This window comes from Acromyrmex echinatior, chromosome 1, assembly GCF_024713525.1.
Source record: "Acromyrmex echinatior isolate Ae372 chromosome 1, ASM2471352v2, whole genome shotgun sequence".
Lineage (NCBI taxonomy): Eukaryota > Metazoa > Arthropoda > Insecta > Hymenoptera > Formicidae > Acromyrmex > Acromyrmex echinatior.
The window spans coordinates 18861997-18889194 of record NC_141852.1 but is presented as its reverse complement, the minus strand read 5'-3'; the positions used below and the strand labels follow the sequence as shown (position 1 = coordinate 18889194).

Here is a 27198-nt window from a genome sequence, read left to right as displayed (position 1 = left end):
CTGATATTACGGAAGGCTTTATACATAATGATATCTGCATATCGAAACCAGACACTTCAAATATTATGAGTTTTATGCATCCCAATGCATTAAATATCTGAAATATGTGAAAATATTACAATAATATTTCGAATCAATAATTTATATTAATGATAATATAAAATCTCATAATGAATACTCGACATTAGCGTTTCTTTTATTCATAAATTTTTAATTCACAATACTTAGATATGGTTGCGTTAAACATAAAAATAAATTATTTCACTTCATGTTTAGTTGAATAAAATTTTATTGTAACTTTTTTGTTCCGCAAAATTTTTTTTTTAAAGTATACTTTTTAGTACATATAATTTTATTATTAAACGCCTCTTGAGGTAACACATTAACGATAAAACGATGCAGAGCGCCGTTAAGAGCTCTCTTGTTAGCCGTAACGCAAACGATAAAAGCGTGAATTACGTCATCCTGCGACCTTTTTACACTCTTGTTTCAATATAACCCAAAGTTAACAAATACGTGTATACATGGTAACAAGTTTTTCGTTTACCAAGCAAAATATATTAGAGTTCCAGGATAAAAGATCTCATTAAACATACAATCGATGAATTGTGTAGGATTTTATAGAATTTTGTAAAATAAAAAATCATATGATTTATGAAATTTTTTCAAATTGGAGAGTACGTTTAAACGTAAAGCTTCTTATTCCTCGAGTTTTAAAGATACTTATTTCTTAATGCAATATAAATATTTATATAAAATTAATATTAATATTAATATATAAATATTCATATAAAATTAAAATTAATATATAAATATTTGTAAATAATGAAGTAATAACGCTTCCTGTAATAAATAATACGATTTCCATATTGGCTTTTTAACTGCATCAGCATTTCGCGCATAGGATACCTTGATGTATATATGACGACATGATACAACACACCGATGTAAAATATTATGAAAATACATAATATCTGAGGATAGTTAAGCCGCGAAACCGTCGTGCTGCTGGGTATTGCCGCCCGCCCTCTACCCACTAGGAAACAGGCTTTTATGGGGTTTTTATAACGTCGTGTTACTACGTAGATGGTACGAGCTCGTGCATAACATTTGGCCCACCATGATCCCGGACCAAAGAGCAAAAAGGTGTAATAAAAAATGGCAGTACTGTGGTTTGAAATGCTTGCATTATGAACTGTATCTAAAATGGGTCTCTCGCCAGCGCCTGTCATTCACCTCGTTTTAGGGGTGCAAATACGTATACCGGCGCAGCGAGATAAAACGTACGTGACTTTTACATGAAAAGTGCACGCACATATCCTTTTCGAGGCTTGGTTCGTTTTTAAATTCATCCGAGTAATATTCTGGTCGCAAGCGCTTCATTAGCTTACAGATATGTTAAACGTATAAAATTATCATATATCATCTACCTTGACATTTCATTTTTAAAGATAGAAAATTGTAGTGTACAAAATTGTGATTGGCACAGGCTCATCGTCAATCGAATTAATAATTAGTGCTAATGAGACATATATCTCGAAATAAATTGCGTACACGACTACAATAGATATTAAAATGAAATTATACATCCAATAATAATTACTAATACCAAGTTTAACTGTAATAACAAGGAACTGACGCAATGTAAAATCATGCTGTTTACGAAATAATTCCTGTCAGAACCAGTATCTTCATTTGATAGTATTGATCGCACCGCGTATTCTATGCAATTCAGCAAGGTGTGCTATGTTGCCCTGCAAACGTGCGCCAATTAAATTCCAAAGTAATGGCTCGCAACAAGCTATCCATACGGTTTTCGTATATGCTGAATACGACGCAAGCAAGACAATGCACGCGACACGATACGTTATATGCCAATTAGAGGCCGGGGTAATTGCTTGCGAGAGATTGTGTGCTTTTTATGCACAAAACTAGGCACGTACGATTGGATTTCATGTGTAACGATACTAATGTATGATGAAATGCACAAGGACGAAAATTACCGCAAGTCGGAACGTTAGAAATGTTGGAACTCCATGCGAAACCATCGCGATATTTGGAGAAAAGAATATAATTATTGCAACCATAATAACGAGCGACTAAGCGAATCCGATACAAATCTAATTAAAATTTCCACAGTTTATCTCGTATGAGAATTCTATGCAAAATCCATAATCAGATTGCATTGATATAACTTATATAAAGATTTAATAATCCCAAAGCTCAGTAGAAATAGATGAATATATTATAATATATCAAAATAAAATCAGACATTATTTTATTGTTCCCTTATTTCAAAAGTGATATAACTCAAAAAATTCAATTTTTCAGAAAAAGGGAAAAACTATTTTTCATCTTAATAGAAAATTGTTTTCTAATCCGTAATATTATTAAAAATATATTATTAGAAACATGATCAAATTTTTTATTAATTATCGTCTTATAACCCTTAAAAAAACAACTCTTTTAAAATTTTGATATCTTAAAAACTTATAACAAATCCAGAATAAAATATTCAAGAGTAATATAACTCGAAATATCGCGAACAGTTTATATATATTTATCTTGATTAGCCAAAAATAATTGGCTAAATTCAAAATAAAACAGTTTCTTTTATCGGACTTCGATTATCAAACTGTTTTAATTTTAAATATTCTTTGTAAAAGACCTTTTTCTTTGTTTACAAAATGTAAAAATGTAAATACTTTTGTATAAAGCATTATGATCTCTTTAAAAACGAGATGAGTCAAAAAATGAGAGACGAGAAAGTGGAATTTAATAGACAGATTATGAATTTATTAATAAGTTAAGTTATATAGTTCATCTTCAATGATCGCTAAAGTAATTTTTATTTAATTTATTTATGGTAATAATTTGAAAATTATATTTGTTTGTTTAGTCACTTTTGAAATAAGAGAACGATATATTTAATACATATTACACTTTATACTACTTATTCAAGAATTTAATTGAGATATACACTCTTCTTATTGATTAAAATCGTTTACGTTTCAAAGATTTTAAAAGTTCTTAAGTACTTTTATTACGTTCCCAAAAACTATTAATTTTTATTACATCATTTTCTTAAAATAATTTAAGAATTAATTAAAAATATCATATTATAATTAATACAAAATAAGATTTCTAATTGTAATTTAAGAGTATAATCATGTCTCTATTATTAAAAATAATTGTTTAATATATTTAGTTTTTGTGTAAAGTTGAATAAAAAATCTAACTGCGCATAACGTAGACATGAAAGTTCGATCAAAGTAAAAATACTGTAAAGACCGAATCGTGAACGCTACAAGACGATCGGTACCGATAAAAGTATCGTCGTTTTTTTACCCTACCTTTTGCTTACCCACACCTTCACGCTCGTCGATCCACGCAACATCTTCCTGCCGCTCCAGGAAGGCTCTCTGTAACAACCCTATCCCCTGCCCGCTCTCCACTATCCTCGAAATCTAAATGATTCGGTTATTTCTGGAAGGTTGCTCGAGGCGCTTCTCTTCCATCGACCTCATTGCAAAGTGATTTTCCTCGTACCTGTAATCCTAAATTCGATCGATCGTGTTCCCCATGTCGAGATAAGTAGTGCGGAACGCAGAGAGAGAGAGAGAGAGAGAGAGAGAGAGAGAGAGAGAGAATACTTACAAAAAGAGTAAGAAAATGTTTCGATTGCATTCGTAAAATAACAAGAGTATGGATTATCGCGCTGTAGATCCATCAATGTTTGCAAGTTCTAATAGTTTTTAGTTCTAAATATCTTGTTTTTCTTGTTAGCAATTAAACTGGTGAGACAATAATAGTAAATAGTAAAGAGGTAAGCAAAAGGTAGCAAAAGATGTTGTACAAATTCAATGTAGAAATCTTATCGTAATAAATAAATTTATGAAAAATGAAGTATTTGTGGTTAAGTAACATATATCATTTTTTATGTCTAAATCAATTCTTAAAATATTGTATCATGTAATATTGTCAATATAAATTTATTTAGTATATAATAATTATCCACACATAAATACATAATACACTTATTATATATACATGTACATTTATTAATATAATGAATCCTGATCTTTCTCACAATCCACCAGAATCGTACCAGAAGTCTAAATATAAGCCTTATGTTCTTGACAAATATATATATATATATATATTTATATAAATCAAGCAACTATAAATCCCGTATAAATTATATTTCCAAGCGCACAACTGTCACAAGCAGAAAAGGTCGATTATAAGAGAAATTTAAATTGTGAGAATGGAATAAAATAAAGAAGAGCGTCAAGGAACAAGAATATTTATTTGTTTAACATTTAATTGCTACATTCTTTAACACGCGGCATCGACGCCTAGTCGATTCTGAGTTCCTGAGTTTAAAAAATGAATATCGTTTCAGTTTAAATGTGTCATTTGCTGTGCTCAGCCTACACCTATCCATCGTATCTATTGCCAGAAATACAAATCGCAGGTAGATTGCGAGATCCTGATATATGTATGCATATATGTATATGTATATAGATATATATGCATTTTTTAGGCAGAGTCCAGTTAAATGCCTAGAATTGCCTCGCCTCTTCCATGTTGGTGTCCACTGCGATTCATTACCTCTCTATTCATCGACAGTACCGACGCAACATTCTGCCGGGCCCTCGAAAACCGACCTGTGTCTACTCCCGCTGCCTTTCTCCTCTCTTTGTCCTTTAACACTAGCCCTATATCACGTCCTTCAACATCACTTCTATCGCTTATATCATCTATTCAAATGCAGAGAGCTATTGACCTGTGGCAATATCCTTGAAACTTTACCTTGTTGCAAACAAGTACTTAACTTTGAGACTAAACGATTTCAAAATAATTAACGTGAAGGCAACCGTCTCCTCCTTTTTTACGTGAAAATTATTAATTAAGCGATGATTGCATATAAAATATATTAATTGAGTATTTTTCTCAAGCGACGTAATATATATTCTCTAGTTCACCGTATTGCGTCTTTTAATTATTCCCTCAGGGCTGTCGAAATATATCACCAGCAATCATCCAGCGCTTACGGCGGAATAAAAGTACTATAATCTTCTCGTGAAAGAACGACGCCTTTAGCGAGAAACTTGAATAATAAGCAATTGTAAGCAAGGATGTTTTTTGCTTCTCCTGCAATATCCTATGCGGATCCATGTCTTTTTCGTCCTTGTCGAGACAATACAATAAACAAATATTAAAAACTATGAATTCATTCGTTTCTCTTCGCGGACTTTCTCTTTCTCTCTTTTTCTCTTTCTTTCTTTATTCGTTCGCTGCTTTTAATGAAATTCACACCAGCGCGTAGCGGATCGGCTGTCTACTACCCCCATAGCTCCTAACAACAATCCGCCCTTACTTACTTCCAAAAGCCTTTTCACGCAAATGAAAGTTTTTCGTCTCGAAATTACCTCGAATTATTCAGCGTTTAACCATGCTCTATCATTTATGCATTTATTCAGTGTTCTGATATGGTTTACTTTGAATTTTGATATCTATTTCCTTTATTCGAACGCATATATTCCTTCCTTTTTAATACTTGTAAAACAAATGTTATCTTTATTAGCAAAATAAAAGTAAATTTAATATTTATATAATCTTATTATCTTATAAAAAATTATCTGCTTAACAATATAAAGAGCATGATTTATGATGTCCAATCTCTCTCTCTCTCTCTCTCTCTCTCTCTCTCTCTATCTATCTATCTATCTATCTATCTATCTATCTATCTATCTATCTATCTATCTATCTATCTCTATCTCTATATTATTAAGTTACTAACATCAATAAATATTATATATGCTACAGGTAATTTAAAAACATGTCAGCAGATTGTATTAAAAAGATAATACAGCGGTCGCTTTCTACTGATTTAGACGATTGTATATGTTTGTGTCATACGATTATTTATCGTGTCTTTTTCATCGATGAAAATAGAAAATATGCTTAAAAGGGAGAAAATGAGAAGATGTGGAGGCAAACGTGTGCAATATACATACTTGTGGTAGGTATACTTAAAATCTCATTTATATTGCTTTCACTATCTGATAGTACATAAATTCCCCGATTCGAAGGGGATTTTATGTGTTATATGAATGCACCCGATCTATCTAAACTGGTAGTAACGCAAAGAAGAGAGAGAGAGAGAGAGAGAGAGAGAGAGAGAGAGAAAGAGTATTCAAGCAGAATAGAAAATGATTTATCCAATGAAATCATAAGTGAATGATTTTAATTTAAATTAATATTTATATGTACATTTTATTAAAATTATAAAATATTTATTACATGTAAACTTATACAAAATGAGATTACTTTAGCACACAAAGAAAACTACTTTTTTAATATAAATCGGAAAGGAAGGGATTTAAGGCATAAACTGTAATACGAAGTATCGAAATAAATAAAGGAAACCAATTCAACGCGCGTGTGGGGTAACGAGCCAGTCTGAGATAGTTTAAAACAAGGTTGGCTGCTTCGGGTTCAGGTGCTGTTGCAACTAATATCGTAAATCCAGATCGAGTTCGAGGAGAGAAGAGCTCCGTCGCCCTTTCCTTTACAGCCCTTGTGCTGCTAGTTCCATCTTTTGCATCTGCGCAATATCTTTATAAAGTAAAGCAATAGGATTATGAGCGCGGATTCCATGCGAATGGCAAAAGTGAAAACAGCCTCTGAATACTAAAGTGCTAACTTAATTCTAGAATATCGAAAGAAAATTTCAAGTATTCAGTACCAATCTTATTTGCAATGTCGATATGAAAATATCACTTTCATGGCGATTGAGTGTATTACGCATAAGCATATAGCTGTTAAGCAATTATAATAATACAAATGGTGAAGAAATTAATCAAGTGAAATAAAGTTTAAATTGCTACAATATTATAGACGTTAAAATATAGAGCAGAAAAAAAACATAAAATTGCCAATTTCTATTAGGTGTTGGAATTAATTCGTAGCGTTTTTTAATGAAAGAATGTTATTTATTTCACATGAGCATTAAAAAATACATTAATGAAAGTACTTCCCATCACTTGTAAAACGCTACGAATTAATTCCAACACCTAATAATTTATTTTAATTCAAATAAATATATTTAGGTCGCGAAATTTATAATCGTAAATAATTTTCAATCTTTGATTGAGAACGTATTTAATTACAGATTTATGTTTTAAGTTAATATATTACAGGTTTCTGTTTATGAATATATTTGAAGAATTGTTACTTTTTATTTACAACTCATAGTCTCAAATCTTCAATTATTAGTTCAAATAATTACAGATTTGTCAAGTAAAAACCTGTTATAATTAATAAGAACTTTTCTGTTTAACATATTTGTTAATTTCAGAGAGAGAGAGAGAAAGAGAGAAAGAGAGAAAGAGAGAAAGAGAGAGAGAGAGAGAGAGAGAGAGAGAGAGAGAGAGAGAGAGAGAGGGAGAGAGAGGAATACATAATTATTTTAAAAAATATTTATCCAAAATCAAATTATTTAACAATTTATTATAAATGATTATAACTATTATATGTATGATTGAAGATGTGTTAGGAGAAGGAGATAACAACATGCTGAATGCTTATGAAATGTTCTATGTACATAAAGTTTATCATCTAAATAAACAATGATTAAAATTTACCATTTATCAGTTTAAGATTATCGAATAATAAATAATTTAAATCATCGTTTTATAAATTAAAGAATATTTGAAAACTATGCATCTTTATAAAAATTAAATGTATTTATATAGATTGACAAATAATCAAGGATTTATAAAACTGTAATGTTTTTGTCAAATAATAATCAATTATAAATACCGGGTTTAATAATCTTTTATATAAGTAATTATATTTTCAGTTAATCATTTGTAACTATTTACAAAACTTAGTTAAGATAACAATGCTTATGTCATTTGTAAAACGCATAATGTACAAAATTGTTTTGGAAGAACATATTAATATCTGATATCATATCTGTCGATCAATCGTTGCGTGAGTTTCAATAATCTGCTGGATTGTTATCAGCACCGTACATAAATCGGAATATCACACGACGTACCGACGTTAACCGATCGAATTTTAATCGGGGTCTCCACAGAATAGTTGACGTGTGATCTCCTCGAAAATTCCGAGTAAAATATGATATACCAGAAATCAATTCCACAGACATCATTATTAACTTTTGTCTCATAATACTAATTATGTTATCTATATAAATAATAAAAACAAATTAATAAACTAATAAGACAAAATATTTATTTGCTCACTTATACAAATTAATGAAGAAACCGTGCAAATAAGCGTAAATGTATAAATAACTAAAATTTTACATATCTTATACACTTATATATTGTGACTGTTTTTAAATATAATTTAATTTTATGATAGCGCACCGATAACTGCGCAGTTATTAATTCTCATTTGCCCGTTTTTTTCATTATTTTGTTTAAATTTTGTGAATCCAATTGTCCATTTATTATTGTTTATTTATGTTTAAATACTAGTAAAATAAATAGTATTATTATTAATTTTTATTTAATTATTTATTTTTAATATATTGTTATAATAAGAATATTCTACAAATTGATACTTTAAAACTGTTTTATATTTTAAATAATTAATACCAAATTAACTTTAAATTCGGTATTCTTACTCTTTAAATTTTTTAAAATAAAGATAATGTTTCTAGAAGAATGTATTGAGCTGACCAAACGTCGCTGCGAGTTTACGCCGTGATCTTCAGACCGAGAAAATTGTTTTCGGTCAAACGAAACATTTATAAGCCATAAAAAGCCTGCCGTTGCATTGGGGCCGAACGATCTATTAAATTTTTATGAGCTTTTTGTCGGAAACCTTGCAGAGTGTCCGAGCAGCGTGCTGAGAACCGCCGTTAGCTTTAGATTTCCAGCCATGCCTGCATATAAAGGGTGTTATATAAAAAAGCTGATACACGAAATATAAAGTTAATCCCTATCTGATTGAAATAAAAAAGTCATTTTATATACAATTTCTCATTATTCTCATTAGTGATGAAATATTCCAATGCCTCAACGGAAATGCATTAAGATATCGCAAAAGATCTAAGAAATTAAAAGAAGATGTCCCTATATAATTCAAGATCTTATCAAACGGAACTAACACTATAGTTAATTTAAAACGTCACAATCAAAAATCTGATTAGATAAAATTTGATTGATGATTTAAATAATGACTTCATTCTCTTTATCTTAATAATGAATGCGCAATAGTGACAAGTGTAAATAAAAACTTTTTTCTAACCAATAATAAAGTATATTAAATAAATAGTTTTTCTGTAGTTAGAATAAAATAATAAGAAAGAGAAATAAATATCTATTCATAATTTTAAATCATATTTTTAATTTCAAAAATTGTAACAGATTTTTAGTAAAATTAGTACAATAAATTATTATTGTTTTGTAATATTTACTGATGTTTTATCATAAAGAGAAATACTTATACAAATTATTCCTGTTATGAAATCGATAGAGCACATGATAACAGAATTTCATGAAAGAATAATACCTTAATTTTTGTACAATAATCGAACAATGACGAACAAATACTTTATAATCCATTTCTTCATTCGCAACTTCATCCATGTCTTGTTACGGATATTATGATTTGTATAGATCTTATCTATTATGCAATCAGATATTTGTGCGTAACTATTGTACTCAATGAGAATTTATATTCACGAGAGAAAGGATTTTTGCATATTAATTGCTGAAATAAAAAATTCAATATTTACTTGCGTTGTAAGCAGAAGGATACCCTGTAAAACTAAGTCTATTTCGAAAATGTTTACTTGTGTTAGAGAAACGAGAAAGTAAAGACAAGAGGCAAAGAGCGAGAGGGTGAGGAGGAACGGGGAAGAGGGTGAATGCATCCAACTCCGCTTGTAATGAACTTGTGAATATTTAGTGGGGTAATTGCCCTTCGTAGCGAGTCTCGCTTGCGTCTACCGCTGTAAGGGGTGTCCGCCAAATCCGGAAGCAAAACCAATATCAGTCGGCCACCTGTGCTCTCAGCTTGCACTTCGTCATATATACGTTACGTGTGCACATCGGTTCCACACATATCGATAATTTGATTTCCTCGGGGACACCGTAGGACGACTGCCAGCCGTTCAGCCGATTCTACTCTACTTTTTCATTCCGTAATATACCAAACAAAAAGATATCTGCACTTCTCATAAAGCTTCAGCGACATTACTGAAGTAACACACACCAAATTTTCATAATCTTATATAGAGAAATTTTCTTTAAAATATAAGAGTGCTTGATTAAATATCCGTATTTTCCCGATACACATTATAAGACAATTTTTTAAATAATAGAACCGAAAAGAAATAAAAATTTATTATAATACGTGCTAGAGATGTTATATAGAACAGGAAAATAGAATTTCTTGCTATTTCCGTAAAATTGAATCTTTTGAAAAACAATATTTTTGACAAGTTTATTTTACTAAAGGATTCTGGAAAAGCGGTCCTGTCACGGAAATTGCCTAGAAATTCCATCTACAAAACTCATATCTCAAAACTCATAGGAAACGATCGCTTATCTTAATAGTTTTGAACTGATGTAAATTGCTATATGACATTGTTGTCAGAAAGTTAAAAAAGATAGCTATAAAATTTCCTATTTATGTCATTTGCACAAACCTAGATGTTTAGATATACAATCTAAACATAGATTGTTTTGTTAAAGTGTTATTTCATTTGAACAAACATATATAATATGTTAAATTCTCATTGCTTTCAGTACGTTTTTCTTTCAGAATATGTTACTTCGCAAAAATCTAGATTTATGGTATCGTTTCTTAACTTCTCTACGCTTTATAAATTCTAGACGCATATACTATAAATAAAATGCGAATACGATCTTAACGGTACAAGTGTGCATTATATATTCTGATAACCGATTACTTCATGTTTCGTGCCAAATTGCTTCCGGTATACTGCAGAAAATATGATTTATTATTATTTATCGAAAAGACTACGCAGTTCTATAACTTAGTATTTTATAAATCAGTATAATACGAAAGTACTGATTACAATTTTCAATTTTTCTATTATTTAATCGTAATGTTTAATTCATTGCTTTTAATATTAAAAAATACAATGAAAAAAGTAATTGACATCAGCAATTGAAAAGCGATAATTCTATTCAATAAAACATGCCGGTAACTCATGTAATAAATGTACAAGTCCAAAGAGAGACATGCAACAAGACTGTAATCTGCCGACGAAGCCTAAGCTTACTGCACGTCTCGTGCAAAAGAGGCTTCCGCGTTCTTTGCACGCCATCTGAACGTTTTATAATCACTGCTTCTCTCTTTCTCTTTCGTTATCCCTCCTTTTGCATTCTCTATCTTCCTTACTTAGAAAAATGTCTGGCTATTAATTCAACCTCGCCTCCTGCCGCGCATAACGCCTTGACGGAACGTACCACCTGGTAAAACAAGCTACATAAATTAAATAGTGGATTATGTATCCCAAATTTTCTTTATTTTCCGAACAACGGAGAAGAACGGCGCAAATAAGTAAAGGTTAAATACAGTTCGTGTTAAAATACAAAATTGTAATTATAAACTACGTCTGCATTTTGTGAGAAAAATAAATACGATTTGATGAGAATTTATATTTAGCAGCTTTTTAAAAATATGACAATGATAAAGAAGTGTTTCAAAATTATATTATATAGTAATATTTAATTTATCTTTTGATTTATCAATTAATAATACTTTTGTGCATTTAGATAAACCAACAATTGATAACCACAAAAGTAGTATATCTGTAGATATTTATTTTACATTTGTCAACACGATTAAAAAATAGTACCTTGGCAATTATAGGTTTTTTCGCCTCGGTAAAATTAACAAATGATGAAACGCTACCAGATCGATCATCGATATACACCTATCTCGTGGCGCATCTTATGACAACGACGACAACCAATCGGTTTCCAATTTGATACAGAATAGAATCCATTAACGGCGTCCTCCACTGACGCTTCCACCGACCGGATACATTTCGGCGAGTGTCAAGGTGGGAAATGGCAGAAGTAAAGCGAGAAGCCGGTACGGAAGTGACGGAAGAAAAAAGGTATTGCGGGCGAGAGAGCGCGACGAGGGTACAAGAGAGAGAAACGAGAGATGAAAAGGAACATACGAGATGCGCGTAAGCGAGCTGGCTGGCAGCCGGTAGCTGACTCGTACCGATAAGAAGTCTCGATCCGCGTTCTCTCTCGTAGTTCTCTGTCCGACGCTTCGTTTGTACCTTTCCTTTTACGCGCTTCTTTCTCCAGTTCTCCTTTTTGCAAGGAGAATACGACATTAACTGACGGACGAAGAGCGACGTCGACGCGACATGATCTAGCACGGTGAGCGGTAGCGGCGTAAGCGATGAAGGCGACAAACCCTATCGGAGTATTGAGCTCAAAATGAAATAAGGAATTTAAGTGTCGCTGTTCAATGATGAGATCTTTCCTAGTATCTGTTATCTCTCATTATTCTTCCTTTATCTTCAGTTTGTCTCATTTTTTATTTCTATACTATTTACATTTGAATGATTTCAAGAATTATGTGTGTGACGTTTACTTAATTTATATGACAATTACTGATGTATCAATTTTTATAGGAAAAGTATTATATATGTTAATAAATACGATTTAATGATTTATGATAGATTATCCATATTATGAACTTCATATAAAGCATAAAGAATAGAAATGTAGAAATAATTTACGTTTTATGGGTGTACGTGAAATAAAATACATGTTATGTTTCTAAGTCAAGACAAGAAAAAGATGTATTTAAAAGTTCGTAACCTATATAATTTAAGATACTTATTTTTTAAATGATCATTGTTGCGCAGAAGATTTGTGCTAAATGTAGCAATTCTGGAAAAGTATGATTAAGTAGTAAATTTTTCATAGTTGACCTATTCTCATTTATATGGGCGCAATTACTATTCTAAGTTTATTTTTTCGCTGCTGCTCGTTACATTTTCTGCACTTACATATACCAGTGCCAGTTTGATAATACAAACTACCTATTAAACTGTTGATATTAAAATGCAGCGAAATGTTCGTGTAACGCGAAGATTTCCATCATTTGATACGAGATATCTCGAACTACATGCTTATCTTTGATTTCAAAATACGTCGAAATTATTTCTTTATTACGATCATATTACTTAATGTTCAGTAAGTAACGTATACTTCTACAATACGAAAATTATAAGTACTTTGAAAGTAAATTAACTTTTATTCAAGCACTTTTACAAGTTTCTTCGATAACAATATTTATTGTGATAACTATACTTATTCATGTTTATTATATATTATAAACAAATAATATCTAATACTTTATAATTCTATTTTACAATAAATAATTAGAAAAAATATAAGATAATAGAGAAGATAAGGATCTGATATACTTACAGACAGATGAAATAAAGAATATAAAAAACATCGAAATATAATTTTAAGCTTGCAAATTATAGTTTTAATTTAAAAAAAAGACATTAAGAAATTACAATAGTATGTACTTACGTGATTAAATTTAAAACAGAAAAAGTGAATTTAAGTAACTCAAGACTTGAGTTATGTTAAAAAAAAAAAATAAATATCTCTCATAATTTGTAATATATTCTGATAGGTAACTCATATTTCATTTCTTTATAAATTCTTGAATTTTGCATGAAAAATAATCTATGTATTAATAATGTCAAACAAAATATGTCAGCTAGCAGAATTAGAACATGTTGACTTCGAGACAGACTGGTCTATCACAAACACTTGTTATCATTATTATCAAACAATCTTCATCAAATACAGATATTGCCTTCTATTTACTAATTAATTAATTAAATTAAAAAAACAGACTTATATACACATGCAATATTAAGTAATGGATAATTTATTTATTATTTAATAGAAGATATGTATAATATAATGTCATTTAAGCCATGTAGTGATAATGTAATACAATAATTCAATACGGTAGTAGTCCATATATCGTTATATAATTATATGTAATTAAATCATTATAGATATAAACTGATTATTGAGTCGTGCATTCAACATTGAATGGAAAATCGCAGACTTGTTTTTCGGGATTGAAGTGTAAGCCTTCAGGACACTTCATTACAATCGGTCGGCCATAGTCACAAACGAAGTAGTGATTGCAGTTGGTGGGATGAGGAATAAAAATGATATCGTCTCCTTCTTTTGTTATTGGGCAATGAATTTCTTGTGCTTGGACATAAAATACACCCAACAGGCACATCAAAAGTGCAATGGGGAATATGGCTAAAATATATTAAATCAATGAGAAAATGTAATGATAAATAATCGTTTTATATACTATCTTGAATTAATTACAATTATGTGCTAAGTACAAAAATGAAAACGTGTGATATCAAACATACATAGTGATTTGTTTTTGTTACAAGTTATATTGTATAAATTAAGAAAAATGTAAATTTGCAGGAAAGTATAATAAAAATTTCTTGGTCTAAATTATATATACGTATTAGGTGTTGGAATTAATTCGTAGCGTTTTACAAAGTATTTATAAGTTTTAAAAGTACTTTCATTAATGTATTTTTTAATGCTCATGTGAAATAAATAACATTCTTTCATTAAAAAACGCTACGAATTAATTCCAACACCTAATATAATTTTATTTAGATTATAATTCTTTTCATGAAATTTGCTTTAGAGAATATTTCAACTTGGATATTCCAACTTGGAATTCTCTACTCGAATTGGAATATCAGTCCATTTAAGATATTTACAGAAAATATATTCTACGTTTATTATGATACATTTTGAAGTACTTTATACAATAATAATTATATTTACTCATGAATTTGAAACTCGTTAATCACATCTCACTTGAACAACAGACTTACCTTTCATTTTACCGCTTGTTATTCTATATTTTATTTTTTATGCGAATCTTACTCTTACGCGAATTTACACTTGATTGTACATTCGATTATCTGAAGCCTCTTTATATATCCGATCAATAGATCCTTTTTATCAGTCTGAATCGCTTAATCGCTCCCTGTTCTGAGATTCAAATTCTTATCAGATACGCGTAATGATATCATGACTCAAATCTTCGACTTAACATTTCACACAATGATCGTAAATAGCGACAGTTTCGTTAAATCACATCTAGGTTTGTTGTACATCATACCCAGTCAAAATTAAGAAGGTCGAGGTAAGCAAGTAAATGAGAAAAGAAGGGATTTATGAAGAGTGAAACGAAATGAACGAAATGTAGGATAAGTGCGAGAGAGTAACGGAGAATGAGAGGAAGCGAGAAAGGAGAAGGATGCTAGCTGACACTCGGACAATGCTGGCGTGGTGCTGTCGCGTTCGGTTCCTGGTTATGGCGGGTGCACAATGCCTATTGTCGAGCAACCCACCATACAAACGTGTGTGCTGACGCTTTCACACAACGGCCAGCTCTAGCTGTCTACCTCTATCTCCTCTATCTCATTCGTTCGCTCTCTCTGTCGCCTGTACTTTCGTTTCTGCCAAAGACGAACACAAAATCTTCCTCCTCGTCATTTCCTCATAAACTCGTGGCTTTCGGCAAAACCAATAATATATGTAAAGAATAATACATTTTTTTGAATAATATCGTAGAAGTAGTGCAAAATGAGTTCAAAACGATAGAAAGATGTAGAACGAAGTAGAAAGATGTGAAGATAGGAAAATTATATTTGATAGTCGTCGCTTCCACGACACTGCATCTAAAATATCGTCGCAAAATTGCAGGTGACATATATTCCAATTCTTGCTATGATATAAAAATGTGAAGAATTACGAATTGCTTAATATATTTATAACTTTTTGTTTTATTATTTAAAAAGTCTATTAATTAGCTATAAATAAATGTATATACTAATAATATAATCTAATCTAAATAAAATTAAAAGTTTTCAAAATTTTTGAAAAAATACTACAAATTTTTCATGAAAATTATATTTTTATTAAATAACTTTTCTTTTCTAGCATAACTAAATTACTAATTATTGATTTAATTTATATAAAATATCTGAATACGTATTAACAATACGTAACAATGAGATAACAATGTCGATTAAACTGATATCGTTATCTTAAGAATTAATGTCAATTTGATGTACAATATATCTATACATCTATATAGAATAACCGCATTATCATAATACTCTTACTCTCTCACTATTACTTTAATTAAGTTAGTCGTATTTTTAAAATTATTTTCTATCTGACACATTCAATTTTATAAATTCTGTTTTAAATACTAATATTTTAATAATTTTAATAATTCATTATTTTTGATTTAAATTAATTATTATTGACGTTATTTACTGCAATATATTTCAAAAAATACGTATTGCTGTTATAATATATAAATATTAGATTGAATAAGAGAGATATAGGCAGAAAAATAAAAAAATGAACTTATAATTTCATCATAATGCTTTGAAATTGATAATCAATTGTTCGTATAGAAGTAGACAACTTTTAACAATCAATTGTTATATATGTACGTTGAAATAATCTGATATCCAAAAAAAAAAGAAAAAAATCTTTTCGTACGACAAATAAGAGGATCGGACTTCCGTTCTGTCACTTCGACAAGATGTCTATAATTTGAATTCAATCGTTTGCAAATCACGATCTCGTTCACGTCTTACTCTCAATTGTTCGGAACTGCGCGGAAATTGGGTTTCCTTTAGGAAATGAGACATTTCAGTCAACACGGAGGAACGATTGTTCGGAAATGGTTGGACGCCTACAAACGAAAAATATATCGTTTTCTTGGGACGTGCCAAAATTTTGATCAACTCTCAGTCATAAAGCTAGTTTAACGTATAAAAATATATATTGCTTTGTTCGTGTTTCGACTTTAGATTTAGTTTCAATTTTTATCGTTATTGAAAGAATAGTTATTGCAAATAATCTAATAAATATATTTAATAAATATATATGATACAGCTGTCAATATTCATATATAAGTGTTAAAATAATTATTAATCGATTATTAATCGCTATGTTGCTATCGATCATAATGTTTAAAAATATTATGGCATGTGAAAATGTTAGCGTTAATATTTCTATTCCCTATCGACTAGGCAAAGAAGAAAGAAAGAGAAGAAGAGAACTCGGTCTCCCATACTCGCCATATTGGCATACACGCCGCCTGCGTTTTACGGCCATATTCAGCGATTTTGCATATCGAGGCCAGACGTGTGTATGTGCGTACATTATAGGGCTGGGAAAAAAGGAAGAAGGAAGGAAGAGGAGAGACCCATTGCCGTCCTTTCTTCTCCAACGCCATCAGAACTGCTGCAAGCCCATTCACCTTTTCCACATCGATTCACATATATACGGCAATCGCAGACCTTCTTGAGAGCTCAATTTATCGCGGAACGGCCTCCGCTGCCGCATCGGTACAAAGCATGCTGGTGTGCAGGACGTATACCCTTCTTCGGATCAAATTGTCATAATTGAATAACCAAAGAGATAAGCGAGCTCCGCTTTGACTATAAGGGCGCTTACCTAACTTTGGCAACGATCTCATATACGGGTCGATTCATTTAACCCTGGAGTACTTCGTGTCCACTTGGTGTTCAATTCTCCCTCTCATATCATGCCTACACGAATTCGTTTTTACGATTAAATCGATTAAAAACTGACCTAAATATTACATTCGGCATTTCATTTATCTTAATATATTGATATTTGATATATTGAAATTTATATGGGAATTATATTGAGATTTATATGGGAATTTAAAAAAATGGTTTTAATTATCAGTGGTATCTTACAATAGTTGAATATAAAATTGCACATATTAAATATTAAACTAAAAGACTAATTAGTATTTAAAATTTACCTAGCAAAATTTTATCAATTATAGTATAAAACAATATTTAAAAGACTGTTACAACTTTATATATATCAAGAACATTCTCAGAAGATAAAGCAGGGATAAGACAACCCTAAAATTGTGCGTTTCATTCCGGCGATCAGAAAAGAAAGGCGATTCAAAAGAAACACTTGATAAAGCTGATGGAAAAGGTTGATATGAAATAAACGAGATCGGATGGAAGCGTAGGATGCGGATATCAAGGATAGCTTTAACAGTCTTTTGTTTAGCTGACTTCGCCATTCACCGGCATTCCGATAATTGCCACAAATGCAAGAATGAAAAGCTAGAAAAAGTACGGTGCAGCTGAAAATCGGAGAAAATGGCTAATCGAATGATGAGTTGATTACTAATTTTATCTTTGAGACTTGTATATGTACTCATTACAAACGCGAAGCAAAGTTATATACGTCTATAATATCATTATTTTTATTTTCAACTTTCTCTAGAATAGTTATAAGTATACATAACAAAGGAGGAGAATTTCATTAGAAGCTTGATAATTTTCATTTTGTTAGAGATATGAGTAATAATATCAATTGTTTTCTCTATTAATAATTAGTCAATAAAAAAGAAAAGATACGAATTGGAACTAAGTACATATTGGCAATCGTATTAGACAACTAGTTAGAAACTTGTTGCTGTGATTTACAATCATGGCAGGCAAATTGGGGAGCAGTCGGGTATATGTCATAGATTTGTGCCTATGAGAAGTGGTATTGCGAACACAATTGCTTCTGGCGCGAGGAACGTAACATGTGGTCACGCAATACCATTTCGATTGCGCTCATTATGGATTTATTAGATTCCATCGTTCTCTTTTACTTAATGTAATATAAAAAGCAAAAATATTAAATCCGTTACACAAATCCGTGTATACAAAGTATACAAAGAAATTATACAATATTTATAAAATATATGCAATATACAAAAAAACTAATATTTTTAATAAATTATTACATTTTTTAAACAAATAAACTTTTAAGTTTTATAAAAATAAATTACTGATAAATACATACTTCTTTATTTAGAAAAGTTTTATCTGCAAATATATTTTTTGTTGTAAATATTATTACAACTGTAAATAAATAATTATGCTTTTGATTTTATAAAAAAATTTTGTGTCTTATGTTCGCATGTGAAATTAATTTCCCGTTTGCAATCTAGATTTTTTTGATATAATTGTGAATTTCTCTAATTAGATTTTATGTTTTCGATGAATGAAAAAGAATGAAATTCCTCTTCTTAAAATATTTTGTCAGTAGTAAGTTTTATTTATATAATAGAGATGTTGAAAAAAGTAACCTAAATTTTTTTGAAAATTATAGAACAATAAAAAGAACTTGGATTGGATAAAAAGGAACCAGATTACAGATAGAAAGAGTAAAAATATGATTGTAGAAACAAAGGGTTAAATAACGCTAAAATTTTTATCTTAATTTCTATCCTTCAAACAATTTTCTTTTTAGAAGATCAAAGACGGTAAAAGATTATAGCAATAATATCTGATTCCGTAGAACATGGACTTTCTGTGGTCGTCTGATATTTAAGAAGAAGCGTAAGTTACGAAGACCACATCCAGTAAATTATAGAGTTTTGTATTATACTATGGTACAATAAAATGTTTGCAATTTAAATCAGAGAGAAATAACAAAAATATATATTTCTTTAACATTGTACGAAAATAATAAGAAATAATAACGATATAGATACAAAATTTACAAAAAATACAATCTACGATTTTGAATTTCAAATACAAAAAATATAGATATAATTTTAAATAATATGTTATTAAACATGTAATAATATAAATATGCAACGACATTGTAATTAGAATTCCAAAATGTTTAATTCAAATAATTTATCTTTGATATTTTGATACTTGAAAATATTATGATTACAATTTATGATGATGACAAAAGTTATTCATTGATACAAGACAAATATAATCAAATATTAAAGAAAATTAATGTAACAATGAACATTTTAATTCTATATCTACGATCGAGTTTTTATTGTATAATTAAAAATGTCACCGACAGTGCTCTCCGCTCTTACAATCTCAAGTGGAGGAGGTCGCTCTTAAAATTTGCATAACTGCTTCAACGATAGGAGCTTGAAATATGGCATTTTATTATTTTCAAGGCACTTCACTTGGTTAAATGTAGGCAACAGACTAAAAAGTGAACACAAAAGGATCGAAAACTATAAGAAGATAAGTTTGTTTAGAAATGCTGTAGTACATGCAATTAATTTAATAAAAATTAAATAGCTTTAATTTTATCAAATTGTATTGATTAATTTTTTATATATTAATATCATTTCTTATATAAATACTGATATGGAATAAGAATAAGTTCTTTTTAAATTAAATTAAATTTTGTGAATCTCTTAACACGTTATTTTTTCAAATTTTTAAAGATAAAAAAGATATATTTTAGATAAGATAATAAAAGTAGATATTATTTATTAATACATTAAGTTAATATAAAAAAACTGCCAAATACTGTATATAGAGGCTAAATATTGGTGCCTAATATAATATTCCTAAATTTTTAATGTCTTTTAGTTATATAAAGTATTCAATTATTTATTAAAAATTATAAATTTTCAAATAAAACGCAAATATTTATAAAAAATATTTTAAGTACTTAATCAAGAATAATTTTAAGGTACAAAATTTTACAGTATATTTCATCTCATGTAACACACAAATCAATGTATTTAAATTTTATTATATTTTATTTTCTTAAGATTACTATGCACAAAAATGAACAATGAAAATTGAACGTGCCAATATGCGAGATATTGGCTGACTAAGGTAAAAGATACTTCTGTTATAGTAGTAGTGCTGCTGGTGCAGCAGATATAAAACAGGATTCTTGATAAAGCGACAGACGGACGACGTGACGTTTAGCACACGTGTTCCACATGTTGGCATGATTTCGAAAAAATAGCGCCAATGTTTCTTATCAATCGTATTGTTTCTTATATATTGTTTCTTATATACAAAAATATATACATGTGTTCTGTAAATGTCATCTCACGAAAACATTTATTTATAGAAATCATTTACTGCATTTGCAAATGCCAATTAATATTTCGCGTAAAATATTATTTATTTTATCTGCAATGTAATTTAGGTAAATCTATTAATTACATTCAAATTACACACACTAACGTAATGCTAATTAATCACGGCAATCGGCAAATACATTAGTCAGGAAAGTCATACATATTGAAGATTCTAGTCATGTCTGTGGCATTCATTTATTACACAAATATACCGTCGCGCAAGTAAGTGTAATTACACGAATAATTATTTCTTTGCCGTCTCGCGGAGGAAATTATCTCGTAAGAACGATATGCGGTCGCATTCTCGACGGGGTATATGCTAAATGTCAGTGCAAGCATTTTCTACGTCACAATGAGTTTCTTACGGCATTAATAAATATTAAAACCATTTTATTGCATAGCAATTTATTAGTATTTATTCAGTCTTCAAGATTAGTTTATAAATTACTCTTATTTCTTACTCTCTTCATCTGACAAATTTCCGACAATATTCTCGCTAATCATTATCGTGCACTTCGAAGTTTCAAAGAGAAATGAACTATTCATTGCGGTCGACCTTTACGACTCTCGTAACCTCTACATTTCTTACTTACTTATTCTCCTTTCCGCGTTACTGAAAGTGATCTCTCTCAATTCCAGAATTATTGCCCTATTTCTCTTACTGTTTCAATACCCGATTATGTTTATTTTATATTATAGTTTTAACCTTTTTATAATGTTTCAGAAGAAGTAAATTTAATGTATAATAGTGTCACCTCTATATACTGTTTTTAAATGCATATAATTACGTTTGGTTACAATAAATAATTCAATTTAATTAACTTGCCTTTGTTTTACGAGATTGGCTTTTGAATAGATATAATATATCTATTATTTTTTTATTACACTTTCTGCGTTAAAATGTATATGCATGTAGCTTGTATTGTACAGTTATTATTAAATGATTTTAATTTTTTTATTTGTAATTTAACTCTTATTTTATAATAAACAAATTTTGCATAAAATAACAATAAAATTGTGAAAGGAATTCTAAACGCAGTTTATTGTGCGAAAATATTTAATATCATAAAATATATATTTATTGAATCCATATAAATTTAAATGAAGATGCTATAAAAAATGAACATTTTGTCTCTTCATCTTATCTTTAGCATAAAACAATATGTACAGATTTAAAATTTTGCATATTACAATATCATCTATCATTAATTATAATTAGATACATTGATTAGATAATGAATTGATATTTATAGTCAATATTACAATAATGATTTTATATGGTGTAAAAAAATTTTATATGGTACAAGAAACTTTGTAATGTATCTTAATAACAGTTTAATAAATTTATTCAAAATATATCATGCGTTGTGTAAAGTTTTGAATTTAATGATGTATTTTCTGCTACATCGAAATTGATTCAATAATTACGACATACTGCATAACGAAGAGAACAATTATATTTCATTTGATTAATGATGATCTCTATAAAACTGGCTATATTACATTAGTATTTCAATAAAATAATAAAAAGTATACGTATATGTTAAACAAAATAATCTCATTTGCCATATAATGTAGTCAAAGTGAAAGAAATGCACATTTTCTTCATCAACATTGATCAACAATTAAGATAAGAAGGCATACTAAGATATTCAAATATGAAATGTGTCATATTAATTTTCAATGAGCACAATTAAGTTATAAATGTAAACTTGACTTCTATTGCTTCTGTCATTACCTATTTATATTAAATATAATAAGAAAATGCTTGAAAACTTGTATTATAAAATATATTCTAGTTATTAAAGTACTAAAACAAAGTTATTATTTTATAAATGTTCGAAAAAAATTTGTATAAATTTTATATCGTGTTAATTATATTATAATTATTGTATTATATAATAAAACAATGTGCAGTTTGTTAAAATGATAATTTGAATACGTATCATTATAAATTTAATTTGTATACACAGACACATTCTACAAAAATAATAAAATAATTGCAAAGGTTTTTGTATAAAATATTAAAATTTTCTTTAAACTTAATTTTACTTACTTTTAAATATAATTAAACTGAAAAAAGATTTACAATAGATAGATCGTTAATATTCATTCCGGATGTTCAAATAATGGCGACGGTGTCCGGAGTTCCGGAAATCATCTAAGCTTCATTAGAGTTAGATATTGATCCTCATTATGATATCACGAAACCGTCACGATGCACCTACAAACTGGATCTGAACACCTGAGGAAGATTCATCGAGTTTCTCCATTTGCATCGAGCATGACCTATTTCCATAACATTATCGTAATACTAGCATAAGCGTTCCTGGATTGTATGATGTAGGAACGACATCGTCATTTCTATGATCAGCTCTGTTACTAGTGTACAGAAATTATAGACGTTGAATATGAGAGTTGTGTGACACTTATGTTATTAAAAATATCGTTAAACTTAAAAATGCAAGACATTCTGATTTTTTACACAAAAAGTTAAATTAATATTATTTTAAATAATCAATTCACAAGCATATTTTTTTCTTATGAGATTTTTTTCAAGATAATATAAGTATATTACTAAATACCTTATAATAATAATTATAATATAATATAATTTTATTTTCCAATAATTTTTCTCTTTGAAAAAAAAATGTCTCGAACAGATATTTATAAAAGACGATAATTAAAAAATACTGATTTATAGCCATCTGCACTCTCTAACAAAATATATGTTTTACATGAATTTTTCTCGTCGAATGTTGAAATTTGGCCTATCATTCCTGTCACAAACCTGCAGAAACTAAGTGGCAGCGTATTTTCCGGACCGGCCGCGAGGAGGAACAATGAAATGAGCAAATAACTAGATTCTCACGCGCAACGGAACAATAATGGCACCGGGGGAAATTTTTCACGGACCCGTGGGCAAAATAATTTGGCAACAGATGCGTCGCGTCGCGTTTTCCGAGCCACCCGACCAAGAATAACGGAGCAGAGCGGAGTGGAACGGAAAGGGTGGAAGGGCGACATAAGCGACGGGGGTGCTTCGTGCACCGGGGACGCCACATCGAGGTGACACATTTTCGAGGTCTGCAATTGCAGACATTCTTATTATCGCAAAAAAAACACGAGATAATATTAAAAGAACTAAAAAATGTATGTTTGAGTTTAAATAAAATTGTAAATTTGTAAAAGATTATTTTTAAAATCTTATGTTATGTATATACTTTCAATCAATTTAATGAAGAAATAACTCTTTTAGTGAGATTATATAATAATATACTTAGTGAGATTATATAACTTTTATAACGTATGAATAATAAGATATTAATTCGAATATAGATAAAAATTTATGTGGATAACTCACGTTATAAAAGAAAAAATTTTGTTTTCTTATGCTGTAAAAATAAATGTTACAAATATTAGAAAGAATAGAATATTTTTTAACAATCTTAAAGCTTCTTAGTAAAATTCTAGATAAAATAATAATCAAACAAATTTGCATTACAAAATTTGATATGTATCTTTAAGAATTTTCTATTATACTTAAAGTTTTTAGTTTTTAACTAATAACATATACCTTCACGAAGCATGGCGAAAAACGATTCGACCCTCGCAAGATTGAAGGCTGATACGTCGTGAGGATGGAAAAGACCACAGACGAAGGAGTGGAAAGAAGCCAAGAAGGGAGATGGGATACAACTTAGAAATAACAAGGCCGAATGACAAGAAAACAGAGAAGAAGTTCAAGCTGGGGAGGTAGCGGCCCGTTCTGTTAGAGAAAGAAAATGCCTCGTGGCGGTATAAGGAGAGAAAGAGAGATAGGGAAAGAGAATCGCTCTGAGAACGCGGAGGGAAGGAGCGGAGACAGGGTGTAAAGATAAGAGCGTTACGTGAGCGACTCATTAAGGGATGCAAATTAACCGGTGCCACCGACGTTACCTAGCTCCCTCGAAACTTCGGGCCTAGACCAACCACCGACACTACCTGCGGTAGTCGCAGTTTGTCAGAAGTGCAACGTGCTTCGAAGCCCTATTTGGACACCTTTCATGCATAGTGCCTATCATCCGCGTGTTTGGTGGCGAGTAGAAGCTGAACGAATGATACGGTGCTCGAAGCACCGCATCCGCAAAGAAACACAGATTTATCTAAGCGCGGGAAAAGGGAAAGACCCACCAAATGGTTGTTGTCTCACGTTTTATCGTGCACCATACTGCGCGCGACTGCGCATCCGTTTCACAACGGGCGATTCTCGATGATACTCTGTTTCACAACGCAGCGGTAACAGAACGTATTATGAAAGTTATTTCAATATTTATTATGTCATAACTTCAACGACAACTCGCGATTTTTTTTTTATCAAAAAAATCTATTTCAGAAAATTATTTTTTATTATATAAAACGTAGTTACTATTAATCATAGAATAATTATATATAAATTATTTATAGAATAATAGTAATTAAAAAAGAAATTTATGTCACGTAGTATAAAAAAAAATAAATTTTGTAATGATTTCATTAAATAAATATACAGAAATCTGGCTGTAAAGGAAAGATAGAGTTTTTTTAGTATCCAAGTGTGTGTGTGTGTGTGTGTGTGTGTGTGTGTGTGTGTGTGTGTGTGTATGTGTTGCTGAAATCATTTTCAGGTTATTTAGAAACAAAGAATAGGGAAAGGTAAAAGCATCCAAGCAATACGTCACTCGTAACTTGATGAATCCGCAATCAACGCGTGTAAACAGCTTCTGCAGAATTCTGTAAAAAGTTAAAAGCAAGGGAACATAAAGTTTTAGTCGTAAAGAACAGAGTTTCTATTTGGCTCGCACTAACTTTTTCTTTTTTTTTTTTTGTACATTATAGTATCTTTCCTACTAAAACAACTAAATATAATTTTTAGATTAAACCATTTATCGGCTTGTTTTTACTTATTGAATGTACAGTATATATTTAACGCATATTTCAAACATATTATATCTATTAATTTTCGAAAGTCCTAATTTTTAATCGTAATTTTGTCCATTCAAACGTGGAACTCTCTTTTTATGATTTGAGATAACTTCAAGAGTTCGAAAGGCTCCCTTATAAATGACTGTCCAGCTACCCTATGATTTATAACAGCTTTTAGCTTGCACGGTCACAAAAAATTACGTCCGAGTAGAAATATACTCGCGAGCGGAGGCAAACTTTTCATGAGAGACACGATATCTACCACTGCAAGAGAGAATACTAAATTGAAAGATTTTAACATTAGGGGCAGACTCTCGGGCTGCAAATGTCGAGCAGTGAAAATCCATTTGCTGTCATCAACTACATAAATTTCATGCATTACGCATTGAACGAAATAAATTCTAATTGTTACATAAATGAAATGATTACACATGTACAATAAAGTATGGATTCGTGAAATTATAATAATGCATACTGCATTGTATTATTTGAAGTGCTTACGCAGATAACAATTATTGGTTACTATTTGTTGTAATTACGTTTCAATCATTGTCATCATTATCATGAGTTATTAATAATCAATCCGTTTGTCATAATGTACATAAATTTGCTTTAAATAGCATTTATTATCGCTAACATGTTTACTCGAAATAAATTCTTAGATCGAAAAAACGATGTTTATTTTAATCAATTGAATTAACTGTATTTGCAAATACGAGTAAATTACGTTTTACAAGGAAGCCTAATCAAGAAGGAATGCATTCGATGTTAGTTTGCAGCACGAGTTGATGGGGAACGACGTTCCATGGCTGCTGCCAGACGTTCTTAGAGAGTATTAGTGACCACTCTCGAGATCACCCAAGGGCCTACCCTACGAATTTCCTGTCTGAACTACTCAGTTCATTCTCCCAGTTCCCACCTCTCGTCGTTAATTCATCCCCAGTAGATTGACTAAAGATACGAGGGATTCGTCAACTAATGCGCGCGTTCGACTGTGTAAAGGGAAGGTAATTTACGTACATTTAGTAGCTCCATTGTCTATCGCCCGCTGACACGATAAACGTGACATCTCCTACATGAGAGATGCCACGCAAGGAAACACGTGTACATCAAAAGTTTAGGATGTCAAAGTTTAAATTAGTTTAAATTACCACTTGTCTTAAATCTTACGAGGTCAACATATCAGAATAGTACGAATCCTTCAAT

The 27198-nt window shown here is 30.2% G+C and overlaps 2 protein-coding genes across 3 annotated transcripts in view; both read right to left on the bottom strand.

Moving 5' to 3' along the window:
• LOC147911031 (cytotoxic granule-associated RNA binding protein tiar-1-like) overlaps positions 1-27198 on the bottom strand; it is a 120244-nt gene that overhangs the window by 35987 nt on the left and 57059 nt on the right. The gene's annotated exons all lie outside the window — the stretch shown is intronic.
• LOC105154893 (peritrophin-1) lies at positions 13939-15064 on the bottom strand. Its single transcript, XM_011070677.2, has 2 exons — positions 14954-15064; positions 13939-14348 (listed from the first exon to the last, which is right to left on the bottom strand). Exons 1-2 carry the CDS (start codon positions 14958-14960, stop codon positions 14101-14103), a joined length of 255 nt encoding a protein of 84 aa, XP_011068979.1. The 5' UTR covers positions 14961-15064; the 3' UTR covers positions 13939-14100.